Source organism: Cryptomeria japonica, chromosome 4, assembly GCF_030272615.1.
Source record: "Cryptomeria japonica chromosome 4, Sugi_1.0, whole genome shotgun sequence".
NCBI classification, from domain to species: domain Eukaryota; kingdom Viridiplantae; phylum Streptophyta; class Pinopsida; order Cupressales; family Cupressaceae; genus Cryptomeria; species Cryptomeria japonica.
Window position 1 is genome coordinate 657,567,804 of NC_081408.1, and position 20,677 is coordinate 657,588,480.

Consider the following 20,677-nt stretch of genomic DNA (forward strand, 5'->3'; position numbering starts at 1 on the left):
GGATGACTATGTTACCAAAGCGCTCAGAGACCAAAATACAATAGGCTCCCTCAAGGTTTACGGTTCCAAGCCCTTACCCTATCATGGGAATCATCCTATTGATTGGATTTAGACTGCCCCTCTTTGGAAACAACTCCATTCCCAACTTTCTTAAATACTGACAGTAGTAACAAGCATTAGGCTATAAGTATACTAACTTGTCATGTATTATGAAATTAAGTATAACTGTCATACATGATGCAGTCCATATTAATATTAAATTCTGCATAAGAACATTATCAGGAATCATATATTAAGCACATCCCCATGTATACCACCTAGAACAAAGATGTTACTGCCTGTAACTTAATAACAGTTCTGACCTGATCCGATCCGTGGTGATATCACTGGATGCTTTGATTCCTTTCCTTTATGTATCTCAATATGAGGGAGATGTCACACCTCCTCATCATGTATGCTCTTTGGCAAGAGACACCCCCTTTCACCATTAGCACCTTTTGAAAGAGTGCAACTCTTCATTATTTCTGCCCTTTGAAAGGGACACGACCTTTCACAATCAGATCTGCAACTCTTATTTAAATCAGATCTTAACCACTACGTAAGTATGCAGCCCAAAGGAAATAATAAGCCCTTAACAATAACCTTAATTAATCAAGAATCCTCTTATAATATTTGGTTTAACAAGGACTAAATAAAAGATTCATTCATTTAACATTTAATGTTTTCATTGTCATCAAAGTCGTCTTATTGAGAGATCCTTATATTTACTAACCTGTCACCAAAGGAAGGAAGGAACAAGAGACTGAAATTACATGATTAAATCTGATCACTGGTTAGTACGAACCTAGCTCTGATACCATGTTGATTTTAACACTTTCAGATTAATGTAAACTCAGAAAATCAGAATTTAATTACTAACTAAATCGATTAAATGAAGGGTTTGTAGATTTCCAGATTTAAGCATAACAAAGAAAGGAACAAAATAAGAACAAGACACGGTGACCCTGAGAAAACCTCCTAGGAGGAAAAACCTAGCCAGAAAGGATCCTTAGATCTGATTATGGATTATATTCATATGAAGGTTACAACACTTATCTCAAGTACTTGAAGGTGATTGCACTTAGGACTGATAATGTCTTCCACAAGACTGCACTTTCACAAGCATCAAGTTGTCACATCTGCCCCCTTTAACACTTCCAACAGCAATCAGGTCCAAACCCTAGGTCTGCAATATTTGCATATGAAGTCTGCACTTTGATGGACTGCAACCTCAGTTCGCTCTCCTCATGGATGAATTTCGCACTTTTACTAGCAGATGTAGTTCGCTGATATAGAAGAGTATTCGCTGTAATAGCAGATGTAATATTGCTCCTTTAACTTGCATTAGGCAGATACATGTATTTCGCATGGACTAATAAAAGATGAATGTGTTTGATTGAGGTGAAAAGTATCTTTATTTATATGATGCAATATCCATTTATGTTGGCTTATACTAAGATCCATTTATGTCGGCTTGACCTTTAATTTATTGTTTTCCCTTTAATCTGAAATGCATTGGATAGGGTTGGACCTTTGCATGTGGTGTGGAGTAGCGTGGGGTTCTTTAAGAGGTGTCGTGAGGTATAGGGCCCAGCCCTATACGTTGGAGAAGGGGGCTGGCCCCCTTGGGCGGATTCCAGTGTTGCCCAAGGCAATTGGAATCCGCCATTTCTCTAATTACAATCAACATGGTCAGTTGGATCCTACGATAACTTTACTACTAGTACTGAGCTCGGTCACGAGTTCAAATCTAGAAAGTATACAAATTTGAATATTATATGGTAATTGGAAAACCATCTCCTTGTTGTCTACTGCAAGAGGCCTGCTAAACACTAAATTTGTGTCTCATTTGGAGGTTAATTTAACTACCTTTACCTATTGAGATGATATAATTAGAATCTTCTTAGAACTTGGGATGAGAACCTTTCTTGACTTGAGTACTTTTGTAATTTTGCAGTTGAAGGATACACAAATTGATGGCATTTTGAAAAATATTTGGGTTATTTATTAAGTGGCATTCGATTTGATATTTCCAAAAATAATAAAGACCATCCAAATGCATCAGATGATGTTTTTTAAAGAAAAGGAACTCAGTATCTAAAGATGGCACTAGATGTATGAAACTATGAACAATTAATATGTAGAGCACTTTGAGCATAAATAATTCCCAACTCTTAATATGTATCCAAGACTAAGGTGTATAGCATTCGCCTTTACAATTTTACTGTAACAACTGCTCATGAATATCTTGTAGATTCATTGCATTTAGCATTTATCATGATTGTTAAACTTGTTAAGTTGCTCATTGTAGATTATTTTCTCCTAGGTCATTTATGCAGTTTAAATGAAGCAAATACATACCAGAAATTTCTGTATTAATTAACCTTGTCAGCTGAAAATAATGGATTGCAATTTGCATGGGCTACGGCATTTATATTGCTGAAATGAGAATAATGATGCATTGTTTTTATAATTTAATTTTCCATGCATATAAAATGCAGATACTTGTTAATATTGGACCGGACAAATTGGAGGACACACATGCTGACTTCACTTTTGGTGCCCTATATCTTCTTTAACTTGCCTTCAATAATCTTTAGCTTCTTACGGTGAGGAGTTGGTTTGTTTCAAAGACTTTTCTTCTTCATTTTATTTTCCTAAATGTCTTAAAATGCAATATCATGTAATTTCTTGTTCTCACCTGTTACAGTGGTGAAGTTGGAAAATGGATTGCTTTTATTGCTGTGATATTAAGACTGTTTTTTCCCAAACGTTTTCCAGGTATGGGACATTTACTTCTTTCAATTGCAGTAGTATTTGCTAAAACTTTGTTTTTCATTTTAAATGCTTGCTTTTGGAAAGAAAAATACATTTCAATTGAGGGATGGAAATATATGGCAAAGTGTGAATCAGTTACTTGAAAGTTTAAATATAGCAAAGGTAGTAGCAGTGCACTATACGTGTATGCAATGAAACCCAGTCCTTTATGTACCGTCCCTTTGTGGGATATTCCTGATTTGTTTAACTTAAACAATAATTCTTACTTCAAAATGATAATAACTTTACCAAACATGAGAAATTCAAGATAATAATTAGATCAACCAATTGTAGCACAATCTTCAAAATCAATCAAATCGCAAATTCTCTGGGAATCAACTTGCCTGGAGCATGAAAGGGGTCCCCATACCCTTCCAACTCCTGGCCCTAGAGCATAAAAACGCTTTTCATCCTTCCAATTCCTGGCCCCAGAGCATGAAAGAATCACATCCTTCCAACTCCTAGCCCCATAGCATGAAAGGATTATGTCCTCATTCCTTCCAACTCCTACAAGACATTTATTCAAATTCAAACTGATTGTTTGATGAATTTGCCTGATTAACACTGGTTGATATTTCTTGATGGATTGACAATCATTCCTTTGAATAATATTTGACTGTTATAACTTATTATGAATGATCCTTGAGTGAATTTTTGAATTTTCTAGTTGCTTTACTTGTAGTTGATGTTGAAATGATAGATGTTTTTATGTTTTTTTGATTGAAAGAATTGATAATTTATGATGATGTTGATTGATTGTTTGCTTGATTTGATAATTGAAGATCGCTTTTTATGGATTCATGAGTGATGACTGAGTAATTGCTGATTTGATCTTCTGGTGAGTGATGATTGATGAGTGATCCTTGAATTCTTGGAATTATTTCTCCTTTATACTTTATTGGTGAAAAGGTCAGCACCTTTCATAAGAATGGAGTCACACCCTCTGTTGCCGCCTTTGGAAATCCTCAAATGAAACCTTCTTCCCTTTATATCTTCCAATGTGAGGGAGAAGTCACACCTCTTCATCATGTCTGCCCTTTGCAAGAGTAACAACCTTTCACAATTACCACCCTTTGAAAGAGTACAACCTTTAATAATTTCTGTCCTTTGCAATAGTCACTTCCTTATTTTCTTCCCATTCCTTTTTATTAATCCGTCCTTGATTCATATGCTCAATTGTTTCTTCCTTGCTTTATGATCTCCTCCCAAGGAAATGATCTCCCTTTTATATCTTATTCTTGAGGGAGTCACATCCTTTCATGATTTCTACCCTTTGAAGGAGTCACAATTATTCATCCTTAATTGCCGTCTTTTGAAAATAATTACTTATTTCCAAAATGATTGATTGCTTCCTTCTCTGATTGATTATTAATTGATGGATGGATTTCCTTCTCAAATGAAATGATCTCCCTTTTATAACTCATGTTGGAGGGAGTCACAACTCTTCATTTCATGCCTTTTTGACCATTCTTTTAACTTATTAAATTTTAATTATATTATATTTTATTTTTATTATTTTTTAATTTTAATTTATTATTAAATCCTATTTCAAAAAGGGGACATTACACTTTACAGATGTTGTCACTTAAAAGGTTGACCATTTTTTAAAGCCAATTTTGCTAGCTTGGTACATATTTTTCTTCACTTTAAAATCGTACTTTGAAACATTAACTTTATGATTTCAATTACCTGCCACAAGCATCAGAGCTTCCTGAGCATTTGTTTATTTTAAAGGGGTCAGTCTAATATTTCAGTCATAGAAGCAAGTTCTTTGGTTAAACAAAATTACATTGTTCTTAGCTGTACAGTGTATATTTAATATTTACTCTCCATGATCAATTGGCGATCTTTCTAATAATATTCAGTAATCAACCAAAGCAAACATTGTAACCTGTAATCTGCAGATTTTGTGGCCTAATGTTTCTGACATACCTGACAAATGTAGCAGCTGATGAGAAGGAACATACTGGATACAGTTTTAAATAGACCAGAATATGAGGAGTACTGGGTTGATGTAGCATTTCCACACTAGATAATGGTGCTACCATGAAAACTGCATAATATTAAGCCTGCACATTGCCAGGAAAGCTGCTGAAAACATTTGAAATAGTGCAATAAATGGAAAGCTGGTTCCAAACTGATCCCAGGTGTTTTTATAAAGTTTAGAGTGTTATTTCATTTTTCTTTGCCTTATTATTTTTTCAGTCCTCAAGCTTGTTCCAATGTGCTTTAACTTTGCCTGCTGTTTTTAGGTACTACTGAGGTTGACTCCTTTGAGTATAATATCTATGCAACGTAACCAGTAATATTGTTAGACCTGATTTTGAACATGGCAGAGATCTTTTGTTACTATCACCTAGTGAAATGAAAGACATAGGTAAGGTATGGCCCTTTTTTACTAATCTGTATCACAAATCCTCTGCAACATATGCCCCATTCTTATCATGATCCTCTGAGAATTTAGAATTAAATAGAGTTAAGAGCTTTAGAATTAGTATTATTCAGCATTATCTGGTAGTAGCAAGGAAGTCTTTAGTTACAAGGAAATTCTATCTTAGGAACATGGACCACATCCTGCCCCTGTACTCACCTTTTTTGGCGGCTACATTTATATATGATACAACCATTTTTTAATCATATACTCACATACCATAATTTGATTGGCATCTCTGTCTTCTTACCAGTACCTGTGCCCACAGATCTTGAAGCAAATGTGCGTGGTGTCAGATGTTCCAACTAAAAGTATACAGAAATCAACCCAGAAAATGCTAACAGCATGAATATTTTATTTATTTCTTGACAGAAATAACTAACCTAATATGACTCACTCGAGTGGTCAGCACACAGATCTGATTTCTGGAGTGACCTTGGCACCTGCAGATTTCAAACAGATCGCCCTACTGATTATGGACATCCAGTACAGTTGTCACAAAGTTCATGTTCATGTTTGGTAAAGATAAGTTTCAGATCAAATTCTCAGCAAGGAAAAAAGTTGAAGACAAGAATTCATGATTAAATTTGCCTATATAAATTTGAATTTGTCTATATAATATATGTAATAAATCCACAAAATATATTTAATAAATTTTCAATAAGATATTAAAATGCATTTATAATTGGAGCTATTAGTATTTATTGTCTTATTATTTTTTTAATATAAATTATTTATTTATTTTGTCAAATTGCTAATCATCACTTATACACTATTGCTTATAGGCTCCCTGATAGATGAGTGACCTCAATCCGAAGAGTATTTCTTGCAATTTTTCTCTGTGCTGGTGTGAGAGGGTTGTCCTAATGAGCCAGAAAGAATGCATATGTTTCCATATTGTTCCTAGCCAAACCGTCTCTCAAAAGGGTGATTGCTTGTTGTAGGAGCTGATAGTGAGCTCACACACCCCAGGATCACCTGCAAAACAAAAATAACCTTCCACAAGAGAGTATGGCAATAAAATAGATTGCTTGATTATAGATGCAACCTGTATAATGGTCAATAATGAATCAATACCCTCTGATTAATACAAAATGTACAAGAGGCCTTGCTTATATAGGCAAGGTGAGAGATAGGATTAGACAAGATTGTGACAAGTGTCTTAATCCTATGACATGAGACAACAAAAAGTAAATGATAAGATAAGATAAGGTCACATGACAACTAAGACTTTTAGAAAGATTCCTAGAACCTTGAGTAAACTTAACATGTGAACATGTGTATGTAGAATCTACTAGGTGAACTAGTTAGCTAAAACACTCTGTTCATACCAACATCTCTCTTTAAGTGCAACTTAGGGAGAAGTAGACAAATGCAAGAATACAAAGATGCATGGATGGGTCCCGGGGACCAAGCCATGTTAGGTACCAATTTACAAAAGATCTCTCACAAATGGAGTAAAGAAGGAAAACCACATGGGAAAATTCAAAAATATCCTCTTCAAAAGAGAGAATTTAAGAAAACAATCATGTACAAGTGATGAAAGAAGTGATGAATGGAGGACTCAACATAACCCCCTAAAGATTACATCCATCACAAACATACAATAGATACCCCCCTTATAAAAGAGAGAGTGAGACTATATATCCCTGCCATATGAAGTATCGTCTATGCCAATGAAGAATGTTTGAATATAAAAGAGAATCCAATACCTACAAACATGTCTCCCCTTTGGAAGATACAAGTCCGATGGTGGATGTAGAAGAAACTCCAACTACAATAAGAGAGATGAGGGAAGAAGCCTCGTGATGCGTCTGTGAAAATTGATTAGGTGCCTCCATGCTGAAGTATGCCACAACAAAATTAGGGGATATCTCAATCAATGAATATGACAAATCAAGACAAACAATCTCCAAAGGCAATGATGGTTTGACAATAGTGTTGACGTGTCTAAAATTGCGTTGCTACGATTCTATCCGGCCAACGCAGAATAGAATGTTCTCGATGAGTATCGTATCCTCTCCTGTATAAGGAAGCTCTAATGCTGTTTTTAATTGATCAAAGGGGACAACCTCAAGGTTCTAGATGTCAGTTCATGACTGTGGGATAGCTCAGTGATTGATGTGTTTTGCTGGGAGCACAAGGGGACTTACGTTTTGCAACAAGTTGGTGTGATGCGATTCTCAGACTGCGAAATAAAAGCAAAAGAGAAGGGATAGGAGACCTAAAATTAACAAGACTGGTGTGTGGGTAGATGGATTCAACATAACCAATCCCTGCTCGGCCAGAATAACTCACAACCTCGCAAGAACGGTGCAATCTTCAAGGGGACTTAGAAGATTTTCAGACTGCAGGTGCATGGCTAAGCACCCAATTCTAGCGCAACTTAGACGGACATCTGCAATTGAACTAAACACAATTTTAAAGGGCTCAGGCTAACCATCCACAAGGATACAGAATCAATATATCCTCAATGGTATGAGCCTGAATCCATCAAATACCTGCACACCAAAAGGATTCATTTAATCTACTGAAGGAAAACAGACTAAAACCAAGATGATAAACACCAAAATCAATGTCCATTATATTGATTCTAGCTGCTATTACAACAATTTCTGCAGCATTTCTACTCTATTCCTTAACTATTAAATAAGCTCATCAATAAGCTTCTCCATGTAACTCATCAATAAGCTCATTGATCCTAGGAGCCAAGTATGTGTTCTTGATGGTCTTTTTGTTCAATGCTTTATAGTCTATGCACATCCTCATGTTTCCATTCTCCTTTACCATTGAACCATCAAAGGTGGGTATTGACAATTTACCCAACCGTTGCTGCAAATCTTGACTATTATAGTTTGTGTTTCTTTCCCTCCTTGGCTGATCTGTAATTTTTGAAGCTGCAAAAATCTTGTAGAGACATGGCTGCATGGAAAGACTGGTACTCATGTAGGTAATCCACTGACTTGTCTCCATTATTCTGAGTATTTTGATTTCCTCCCTTAGGTCCTATTTATTTTGTCAACAACTTGAGTTGGAGAGGTTTGTTTGTAGAAACAATCACTATTCTAATGTGGTTATTATTGTTATTTGTAGTTGCTTCACCATTTTGATTCTAATTAGCTCTAGAAGTATTCATGTTTTGAAATGTATGCATCATATGAGTCAACAGATTTGTTAACTATTGTTGACCTTGTATGATGGTGCTGAGCTATAAATTGGTCCTTTCTCTTTCATTAGGAGTTTTCCTTCTACATTTGCCATATCAATATTGTTTGCCACAAACTTTGCAAATGAAATCTGTCTCTGTATTCAACGGTTCAAGAGATTAAGCTTTCCTTTCTCTTTGATAGTATCTGAACTCTTTGTCAATGAGACAAATGTGGTTTGATCCTCTACTTCAAATGGTTAGCTTTTTGAACAATTTGGCAAGATCACCAGCTCTAATGCCACTGTAATGTCTCAAATGCAAATTTTTCTATTTTTTGCTAATTTAAAGTGGACAATGCATGCAACCTTAACATATATTGATCACTAAGATCCTGATGTGGGCAAGGTGAGAGCATATGGTGTAAGAGGTCAGATTTATTATTATAAAAAATGCTTGTTGATGGCAAGCTGGACATTGGAAATAATGTAATACTTTTTGGTGGCAAGCCTTAGGCTTAAGTTCAATTATTGAATCTAGCAGAGAACTACACAGATTATTGATAGAGATGCTAGAAAGTAATTGATTTTTCTAGTGTTGTGGTGACATAGCTTTCTAGACTTACAAAGCACGTCTTCTCTGGAATATTTGACCAATGGATAGCTAGGGTAGGTACATCAAAGTTTGTGCCATCTTTAATGAGTCAGGTACATTGTATCTGAACATGTTGAGGTGGACCAACCCGATTGGAGGAGTGATGACTGAAATGCCACCTTGTCTAACACTTGGTTGATGCTCAATTTGGTGATGCTTTCCTTCAAATGCTGGACTGGAAGATAGATGGAGAAGGTTGTCCTTAATGAAACTGGATTGGAGGAGATCGTCCTTAATGATGCTGGACTGAAGGAGATCGTCCTTGTCTTGGCTTGATCTTCTTTGATGAAAGTCTGCCAAATAGTTGATCATCCGGCTTTGGGGGTCATCATTTGATGCCTACACAAAAGATTAAAGTTAGTCTTTGAGTATAATATCTTAAAGCATAGGATCTAAGACCTTTCAAGGGAATAATTTAGACATCAATTTGAAAATGACATGATAAATCCAAGAATTATAAACTTTCAAATTGATTATGAGCTTGAAATCAGATTTTACAAGACTTGAATTTTAAAAGATTGCTATGAAATCTAAATAAGTCTTGAATGAGAACTTCAAAAATTTGATTCTTCATACCTTTTCTTTGAATGCTTAACTATCAACCTTGAAAAAAATGAAGAAAGAAGATCATATTTTGCTGGATAAGGATTGGATTTTGGTCTCCCATTGGATGAATTATGCCTCAATTAACCTTCAAAAGAACTTCGCCTTCCACTAGCCTCCAACCACTTAGCAAATTTTGGAAATTAGCCTCCAATTTAGTAAGAAATTTGCCTCCAATTTGATATAATTCGCTCCTCCAATCTGCTCTTGAAATTCGCATAAGAAGGAATGAATGAATGATTTGAAAATGCTACAATACTCCTCTCTTATATAGGGCGCTCACCCTAATTAACCATGAGGCCGACCTAGGTTTTTAGCAATAAAACAAATAAAATCCCCTTTAGAAGGAGGCCGACTTGCTTATAAAAGCAAAGACATGGATTTTGAGTGCTCCCCTTCATTTTTAAAATTTTAAAATTAATTTCAAGGCTTCCAAGGTGGATTTTATATTTATATTAAGGCTTAAAAATTAATTAATTAAATGGTAAAGGCATTAATTCATGCGAATTTGATCTAGCTTCCCCAAATGTCTTAATTTTGGCAAATTTAGTGAAAATTGAGGAATATTGAGGTTTGATTGAGGCTTAATGAAGTTTCCTTTTCTCCCTTGGGCATTGAAATATCCAAGATGATGAAGGTCTAAACCACTTCAAAGCTTGTTCATTTCATAAATTGAAACTTTCACAACCTATATTTGCAAGTTTCCATGTCTTTGTCTTCACAATCTTGCAATTTGTCCTCGACTCACCCTTAACAAAATTGAATAATAGGCCTTTTGATAATTTCGCCCTGGACCCTTTGGAAGGATCAGGAGCGATTTTTCCAATTAGGTCCTGAATACCTTATTCCCTTCACTCCAAAATCTCTCGGAAGGCGAGCTCATGTTTGTTTTGACCTAATCAAAGTCTTGCATTTCAAATTTTGGTATTTCACATGAGTAATTTAGGTGAAAATGTGAATTTCGCCCTGGACCCTTTGGAAGGGTCAGGAGCGATTTTTACTTTTTAGGTCAAAATTCACCTTAGTTTGATCATTAACCTCCTCCAAGGCAATCTCCAGGGTCTATTCATCTCAATCACTAAGTTGGCTTATCAATTTTTTGAAGGAAATATTGTTCTTTTGGGAATTTCGCTCTGGACCCTTTGGAAGGGTCAGGAGCGAAATTCTCTCCTGAGCTCAAAATTCTCATTTTTTGAAGGTCTAAATTTCTTCAAGGCATTCCAAATGGCTTCTTTTACTGTAGTCCAGTCCTAGTTTCACTTGAATTTTGGAGGAAAAGGTGTCTTTGATGTTTTTCGCCCTGGACCCTTTGGAAGGGTCAGGAGCGATTTTCCTTGCTTAGGTTTACTCCTCCATCATTCTGACTTCAATCCACCCCTCAAGGCTAGGCAATGGTCTTCTTCATTCACTCCACCCAAGCTTGGTTTGTTCTTGCAAGGCAAAATAGGGGATTTTGAGATTTTCGCCCTGGACCCTTTGGAAGGGTCAGGAGCGAAAATCCTTCTCTGACCTAGAATCATCATTTTTTTGAAACAAACATCCACTCAAAGGTGGTCTCAAGGACAATTTCTACCTTGGTCTAGTCTTGTCTTGGCATAAACTTGAAAGGAACATGTTGGTTTTAGGATTTTCGCTCTGGACCCTTTGAAGGGTCAGGAGCGAAAATTAGGTTTTAGGGCAATTTTCCAATCCTTTCATCTTCAAATCACTTCCAAGGCATAGAACATCATGCCTCACTTCCATCCAAGTCATGAAAAGCAAAACCTTGTCTTAAATTTGCAAGGAAAAAGGAGAATTTGGAAATTTCGCTCTGGACCCTTTGGAAGGGTCAGGAGCAAATTTCTCTCTTGGCTTCAAAACTGGCATTTTAGCAACCCAATTCCACTCTAAGGCAATCCAAATTCTCTTCTCACACCCTTGTCCAAGCTTAGTTTTGTCCAAAATTTGGAATAAAGGATAGTTTTTAGGATTTTCGCTCTGGACCCTTTGGAAGGGTCAGGAGCGAAAATCATGTTCTAGGCTCAATTGCTTCCTCTTTTCAACCTCAAACATCTTCAAAAGGCAAAAACACACTTCCTCACACCCATTCAAGCCATAAAAACCAAAAAGTTGTCTTGACCTTGCAAGGAAAATAGGTGTTATTAGGAATTTCGCTCTGGACCCTTTGGAAGGGTCAGGAGCGAAATTCACTATTTGGTTTAACTCCTTCACTTTTCAATGATTTCTTAGCACTTCAAGTCACTCCCAGGGGCAATTCCTTCTTGGTTTTACCTTATCCCACACTTGTCCTAGCAAAACTTGATAGTCAAAAGAAGCTTTGAGAAAATTCGCTCTGGACCCTTTGGAAGGGTTAGGAGCGAAATTCTCAATCTTGACCAAAAATCTTCATTTTTTTACCTTGAAACTTCTTGGCTAGGTGGGATTTCATATTTATTGTCCTAGGAACAAGGTTTCATGTCCAAGAAAGGCTAAAAAAATAGGTTTATAAGGAATTTCGCTCTGGACCCTTTGGAAGGGTCAGGAGCGAAATTGCCTTTCCTGGCCAGAATCCTTCATTTTCATGACTTCTAAACATGCCCAAGGGTTTCAACATGCTCATTCTTCCTTTCATCATGCCTTTGACACCTCAATTTGACCAAACAAGGCAAGAAATATCTCTTATAGAGATTTTTCACTCTGGACCCTTTGGAAGGGTCAGGGGCGAATTTCTTAATTTAGGCTTATTCCACCATCCTTTCAAGTTGAATTCACCTCTCAAGGGAAGAAGACACTACTCCTCTCTTATCCATGCCAGAAACTTGACCTTCTTCACTGCACAATGAGAGCTTTTTGAAATTTCGCTTTGGACCCTTTGAAAGGGTCAGGAGCGAAATTACCCTTCTTGTCCAAAATTCTTCATTTACTCATGCTTTCCAAATCTTCAAAGGTAACAATAATGTCCAATCCTCCCTCCAAGATACCCTGCACATCAAAAGTTGGCCAAAGTTAGAAAGAAATAAGCTCTAATAAGATTTTCGCTCTGGACCCTCTGGAAGGGTTAGGAGCGAAATCTCCATTCCAGGCCAAATTGCTCAGTTTTCAAGTTTCAAACCACCTCACAAGGCAAAGTTAGATCATTTTCCAAGCTGGGAACAAGGTTGCAAGTCTATCCAAGGCAAGAAATAGGGTTTAGGATGAAATTCGCTCTGGACCCTTTGGAAGGGTCAGGAGCGAAAATCCTATTTTAGGCTTGATTCTGGACATTTTGAACTCCAAATCTCCTTTAGAGGTAAACAAAGACCTTCCTTCACACATCCCCATCAAAATCCTGCTTTTCACTAGGCAAAAATGAGAGCTTTTCAAAATTTCGCTCTGGACCCTTTGGGAGGGTCAGGAGCGAAATTGACATCTCAGGCCAGATCTTACCTTGGTTCACTTCATTTTCCATCAAACTTGATCAAACTAACTTCCTTGCTTCACAATCAGGACAAATCTATCACTCAACTGGGTCCAGGCAGGGTTTAACTAGGTTTTCAGGGCCAAGAGAAGGCAAGAAGGAGAGATTTCGCTCTGGACCCTTTGGAAGGGTCAGGAGCGAAAATCTCGTCCTTGATTGGCTTTCATCACATCAAAGCTTAAAACTCTCTTTTAATGCAAAAGATGACTACTTTCTCCATCATGTCTCAAAAGTCAACAATTTTGGTCATACCCTTCTAAAACGCCTCCAGTCATCATCAGGGGCATTCGTTTATCATTCACCATTTCGACCTTCCTTTGATTACTGACTCTGCTCAACTGACTCAGACTGGGAAACAAACATGACTCCGACAGGAAAACCTTTAAACTAGACCTAACCTGACATGAGACCTATTCACCCTGTCCCCTGATCTAACCAACTTGACTTTCCTGAAAGGCATGCTTCACTATGGCAAACTTGAGGTTCCAGGGAGAAGACTAACAACCTCCCAAAACAAGACTAGACTTAGCTTGAAAGAAACCCTAAAACGAGCTTCCAAGGATTAGCCCTAATCTAGCCAGCCTAGGCAAATCACTCACTCACTCAAAAAACCTAGAAAGCAGAGAGAAAAACAAGCAAAGAGAAAGCAAAACCTAAAGCAAAAAGAGGGGGTCCCCATTCTAATGGGGCGATGTGTGAAATGGTCAGAACAATAACTTATTTGATCATAGAGAATTTTTTATATATTGCTGGTACTGCTGTTACAGAATTGAAATGCCCAAAAGTTATACACAGCAAATGAATTTCAATATTATGGGCCAAAATTCACTAACCTACAAATCACTGGCAATCCTTATTATCTTCTTTCCTTTCCGAAGAGCTGTACGACAGTCTGGTAGATGGTACAATAGCCATAAATAATATAATAGCAACCAAATATTGGTAGGACTGTACACGGGAGAGCTGTGACTACATTAAGAAGGGATCGTGCCAAACTTTGACTGAGTTTGAATTTTCAATGGTTCATGTCAACCTCCAACTCTTCCAAAACATGGTCTGACTCCTTTTTGCTTGGTACGACAACTCGAGTTTAGTGGCGTCTTCTTCTTTGCAACCATGTAGAAAATAATAATGTAATATTTCACTTTTTCATTCATAACACACACTGCACTTGGAATTTTTCTGAGTTACCTCCACCAATATCAAAAAGACAAATTTATTATTCTTTGCCTACAAATCTGAATACGTTTGTATCTGGATGCCTAAAACTTGCAGCTGACAATGAAACTCTCTGTTTTTTGCACAAATCGTGACCTTGAGTGAATCACGACTTACTGGCAAGGGAGGAATATTTTACCACTGAAACCAATCTTTGCTTGAGGGTTTTCGTCCTGCGGCAGTAGGAAACTACTCAACTCCACAATTGGGGTTTCAAGAAAATATTAAATACACAAAATGCCCCAATGAATCCCTTCACCCTCTTTTTATTATCTCCCCTAGAATTTTCCAGAAAAATATATTTAAAAGTCACTTTTATATAATAATTCATAATTCTTTTCCCTCCCAATTGTTTTATTTTTGGTCCCTAGCTAAAGTCAGTTTAATAAAATATTCATCTTAATAATTAAATAAACATAAGTTGCCTAAAAATATCAATTTAAGACAACTTTATTTAATTAATTAAATTATCTCCTTTCTGCTCACCGAGGCCGAAAAAAAGAGACATTATAGCATCACCCCATTAACCTATGAGAAATGGAATAATAGCGTAAGGGTCTTCATTGGACTCCTGTTTGAGAAGGAGACATGACAAATGCACAAGGTTCAAGGATCGCAAAGGTTGCCACTCCTATTGTAGTGTTGATGTGTCTTTTGTACACGACCAAACACAGAATAAAATACCTAAAGGTACCTTATCCTATCTTGAATAAAGCTTCCCCGAATGCTGAAGATCTCGCAGAAGGATCAATCGGAGTAGCTCCAAGGTTCTGATTGTAGGTTCTCTACGTGTGGATAAGCTCTTGCGCTATGATGTGATTTTCCTGGAATCACAAGGGGACTTACATTCGATGACCTGAGCTTCTGATTTGCTTTGGATATCCCTGGAACGTGGGTCTTTACCGATCCTTGATTTTTAAAAAAGGGAAAAGGATGAGGGTTGGAGAAGGATCTAATTCTAACACTAAGAATGTAGGAGCAATGGATGACCTTTGATGAAACTTTAACTAAGTCTTGCTTTGACATGCTAGGATCATCTCCACAAGGTTAGTGTGATCTTCTAAGGAAAGCTTTATGTTGTTCATATCACCGCTACAAGCATAGACACCGTCAGGTTGATGCATATCAATGAAGAAGCGATAATTGAAGTTAAGCTTAAGCTGAATGATTCTAGTTGACTACGCAAGGCAAGTTTGCAATCAACAAACTGCTAGTAGTATGGATATACAAATTTCACCATTGATCATACAAATTTTTTCCATTCATCTAATAACATGAAATTAAATTTGAGAAGTATAGAGACCATGCAAATTGTAGAATCGACAGATAGAATTCACCATTCCTTCAATGAAGTTTACATGTCTTTTGCAACAATCTCTTGGCAACAATCTTTGCCTTCTCTTTCTACTCTACTCTAAAATGCTATCTACTATTGAGATACTAATTATTGACTATCTCTCTTTTGCTAACTCCTAACTATTCTCTGACTATTAACCCTTACAAATGAGGAGCCAAGGCTTTATATAGAGAGCCCTTTACAAATTGACGGCTCTGATTGACTTAGAATCAATGGCTAGGATTAAAGGATAGAAACCCTAATTAGGGTTTGTTATAACAAACTTCCTTAGCCAATGAGAAAATTACATTCAAGGAGTGAGGACCAATAGGAAGCAGGGGTAGGTACACCGAAGTTAGTGCCTTCCCCGATAAATTAGGTACATTGAACTTGGACATGCTGAGGTGGACCAATCCGACTGGAGGAAAAATGATTGGGATGCCACCTTGTCTGCGGTCTGTGTCTTGGTTGACCTCTTTTCTGTCTTTTGACGCGATGAATGATGTACCTCCTTGACTCCCATATGCTTGATGAGGCTTCCTCATTGTCAAGTGTTCTTTCTCTGGTAGCATACCTCGCCTTGAAGTGTCATTCTTCTCTGTCATCATGTGGTTTCTTCATGTGGTAGAATGAGGTCTTGAGGCTAGCTTGCAACGCCTCGAACACTTGGAAGTCTTCCAACGCTTCAAAAGACCTTGAGTCCTCCTTTATGCATCTGGGACGTCCTTGATGGTGACGGGCTTAGAATAGGTCGTCCTTGTCCTGACCTGATTTTCTTCCACCTGCAAAACAAACCAAAAGATGATTAAGTACACATAATAAATTCATTCTAACATAGTATTTCCTTTCATATCTTTGACAGAAGGCATTAGAGTGAAATTTGCTCAAGATCCTCCCCAAGTTCCCCAAGGATAGGCCCTATAAGAATTTCATTCTGGACCCTTTGGAAGGGTCAGGAGCGAAATTTGCTATTTTGCTCAATTTAGACCTCATTTCATCATTTCATAATCTTAGGCCTATCCTTCAAACCTCTTCCAATTATAATCTCACAACTAGCCCTTTGCCTAGCTCAAGCAAGGTGAAAAAAAGGAGTTTCAAAGGATTTCGTTTTGGACCTTGGCCAAGGATAGGACCTATAAGGAATTTCGCTCTGGACCCTTTGGAAGGGTCAGGAGCGAAATTTGCATTCTTGGCTCAAATTCTTCTCATTTGGTGACCACAACTTGCTCAAATGCATGTCTAAGGATGCCTATAATCTCAATCAACACTAGGTTTGATGTAAAATTGGAGCAAAATAGAGGATTTAAGAATTTCGCTCTGGACCCTTTGGAAGGGTCAAGAGCGAAATTCACATTCTAGGACAAATTCTATCATTTCTCTACTCCAAAATGCCTTCCAAGACAAGCACATGCTAGCCTTCTCTCCACCAAGGCCTAGGAATCCATCTCTTAATCTCAATCTTGGGTAAACTAGTTGATTTTGGGAATTTCGCTCTGGACCCTTTGGAAGGGTCAGGAGTTAAATTCTTGATTTGCTTGTTTTCCTTCACCTAGATCCATCCTTTTCACTTTCTATACCTGGCCTCTCATCTTTGGATCCTTCTCCCATGTATGCAACACTTGTTTGACCCTCAAAATGGCTTGATAGGGGAAATTCGCTCAAAACCATGGCCAGGGACGGGACCTATTTAGGATTTAGCGAAATTCTAGTTTTAGCTCAAAATCTTCATCACTGGTGGCCACAAGCCCTTCAAAGGCATGCCTAGGGGTATCTCCAAGCTCATTTCACCCTGATCAAGGTTTGTCTTGACACAAAAGTTGGAAGAGAATAGGTTTTAGGAATTTCGCTCTGGACCCTTTGGAAGGGTCAGGAGCGAAATCCATGATCCTGAGCTCATTTCTTCATTTTTTAACTTCAATCCACCTCAAAAGGCAAGGACACATCAATCCACTCCCATCCACGCCATTAAAACCAAGGATTTGACTTTCTCCAAGGGGAAAATAGGTGCTCTCAATAATTTCGCTCTGGACCCTTTGGAAGGGTCAGGAGCGAAATTCTAGTTTTGGCTCAATTCCTTCACATTTGGTGATCAAACGCAACTCAAAGCCATGTTTAAGGACATCATCAATCTTAATTCACCCTTGATCCATACTTGGCTTGACACAAAATTGAGAGAAAAGGGTAGATTTTGGGAATTTCGCTCTGGACCCTTTGGAAGGGTCAGGGGAGAAATTCTAGTTTTAGGCTAAAATCCTTCACTTCTTTACATTCCATCACTTCAAAGGGAAAAGACATGTTAATCCACTTCCAAATACGTCCAAGGAACTAAAATGTTGGTCTAAACAAGGAAGAAAATGAGGTTTATGGAGAATTTCGCTTTGGACCCTTTGGAAGGGTCAGGAGCGAAATTTCCATTCTAGGTTGATTTTCACCATTTCATCACCTCAAACCTTCTTTCAAAGGCTAGAACACCTCAAGGTCACTCCAACCATGCTTTAGAAGTCCAAAACTTGGCCATGATAAGGAAGAAAATGAAGGTTATGTGAATTTCGCTTTGGACCCTTTGGAAGGGTCAGGAGCGAAATTCTTACTTGGGCTTATTTCTCACCTTTTTCCTCCCTTCCTTGGCTTGAATATAATTTATTAGGCCTCCTTCCATCATGATCAAGTGAATTTGCTCCTCAAGTTGGCATCTAGTTCAAGATTTTGTGAAGAAATAGGGTCTTATATGAATTTCGCTCTGGACCCTTTGGAAGGGTCAGGAGCGAAATTTGCATTTTGGGTTGATTTCTGACTCCATTTCCCACATTTCTTCATTCAAACAAGTGAATTGCCTTCAATAATACATGGGACATGGATTAGTTCAAAGCTTTGGGCAATGTAGAGTGTCTTATAGAGGAATTCGCTCTGGACCCTTTGGAAGGGTCAGGAGCAAAATTCCTATTCTAGGCTCAATTCACCTTCAAATTGACTTGAATTTGTCTTAGACTTGATCCTAGATCCATTTCCTTCCATATCCTTGCAAATTTGCTCAACCATTCAATGATTTAGGTGAAGAATTTAGGTCTTTTGTGAAATTTCGCCCCTGACCCTTTGGAAGGGTCGGAAGCGAAATTTGACATTTTAGCCTCTCCGTCAGGATCAAAGAAACGAGACTCGGACTTGGCTTGGACTCGGCAAGGCCGACTCGGACTCGGACTCGAGACTCGGCGTCAGACTCGGCTCCAGACTCGGCTGGACTCGGGAAAGTGAAAAACTCAAGAAATTTAGAGATTTTTAAAGATTTAAAACTTGTTTCAGACACCCTTTATTGAATACACCTTAAAGACACAAAACATCATTAAACTCGGCTCATTTGATTACATACACAAGTATACATCAATCACATAAGCATAAACGCAAATTGTAGCTGAAGAAAATAAGAAACATAGATATATAAATATTGTCAAATGTATACAATATTACAAAACTCATGGAATAAAAAATCCATGTCATCATATGATCATCATCAAATGTTTCATACAAATACCAAAGGTAAATAGTAAATACTAATTACAACTACAAGTGTACAAGCCTATGGCTGAGAGGGCCGTGCACCCTCTCTCCCTGGCCCCCTGCGAAGGTGTTTAAAGTAGGTCCTGGATGATTCAGCAGCCATAGTCGCTCCCCGTGACACCATGCCATGCTCACCAACATCAGGAACGGCTGTGTCATGCTCACCAACATCAGGAACAGGTGTGTCACTCTGAGTCTCAGTATTTCCTGTCTCTGCTCGTGCTCTCTGCTCCTCCTCTGCCATGGCTACAGCCTCAGCCTCTATATCTACCTGGTCGATCCAATCAATGTCATCATCACTAAATACAGCTGTAGGAGTCCCAGGAGTTGTCTGATTCTCATTGGCCCACTTTGCTTCAAGATCAACCTCATCTAGAATGATAGGAGACATGTCAACTGTTGCATTCTTTCTCATTCTCAGGCGGAGGTTGTAGTGAACAAAGACGAGATCATTCATCTTCTCCACAGATAATCTCTTGCGCCTCTTGGAGTGTATGTGCTCAAACATACTCCAATTGCGCTCACAACCTGATGCGCTGCATGGTTGGCTCAAGATACGAATGGCCAACTTCTGAACATTTGGTGTCTCTGGGCCAAAAAAGTTCCACCAATGATTTGAGTTTGAAATGAGAAAAATAAATAAAATCAGTCTCACTCATGAACTCATTTAACAAGTTACAATATAGTATTGAATAGAACTAAAATTAAGCCTAACAATTTATTTTTACCTGGCATCATAGTTGTCCTACCGTCTTTGGCGACAGGACGAGAGAAGGTCTCCCCTTGTGCATCTGAGAACATCTGTAGCTCTCGAAAAAGGTCTATCTGAGAAGTACCAACAGGTCCCATCTTCTCCATGATTGCATATAGCCCATTAAGGACCTCCGCATCAGCCTTGAAAGAAGGGATAAAACGGAATGCCGGATTCAGATAATAGGCTGCCGCATGGATGTGCCTATGTAGCTGATGATGCCATCTCCTATCAATGATCTCCCAAATGGGACCATACTTGCTCTCATCTGCTCCATAGACGAATCTGATGGCCTCCTTCGCCCTATCCATGCCCTCATATATATAGCCCATTGCGGGCTTATCTCCATCCGCAACTCGCAACAAAACCACCAAGGGCTTAACAAATTGCAAAATTGAAAATATTGTGTAATTTAGAAAAATGAGCAAATAAGAGAATACATATAAGTTATAAAACATGAAGCTAAATTGTAGAATTTATAAAAAAATTACCTTCACTATCTCATCACAAGGGACCCAAAAGCCTTGCTCATCAAAAATGCAGTCTGTCATCTCTATCCCTGCAGGGGTGGTAGCATAGGATGAGGAAGACCACTCCTCACCAACAATCATACGTCTCAAGGCAGGCTTAGACCTAAGCATGGACTGCAATGTGAGGAAGTTTGTGGCAAATCTTGTGATTCCTGGACGATG

The 20,677-nt window shown here is 38.0% G+C and overlaps 1 protein-coding gene across 1 annotated transcript in view; it reads left to right on the top strand.

Moving 5' to 3' along the window:
- LOC131061799 (cold-regulated 413 plasma membrane protein 2) overlaps positions 1-20,677 on the top strand; it is a 40,607-nt gene that overhangs the window by 11,737 nt on the left and 8,193 nt on the right. Inside the window, exons 2-3 of the mRNA XM_057995643.2 lie at positions 2,541-2,648; positions 2,750-2,820. Coding sequence (XP_057851626.1) covers positions 2,541-2,648; positions 2,750-2,820 — 179 coding nt within the window. The remainder of the gene's footprint in view (positions 1-2,540; positions 2,649-2,749; positions 2,821-20,677) is intronic.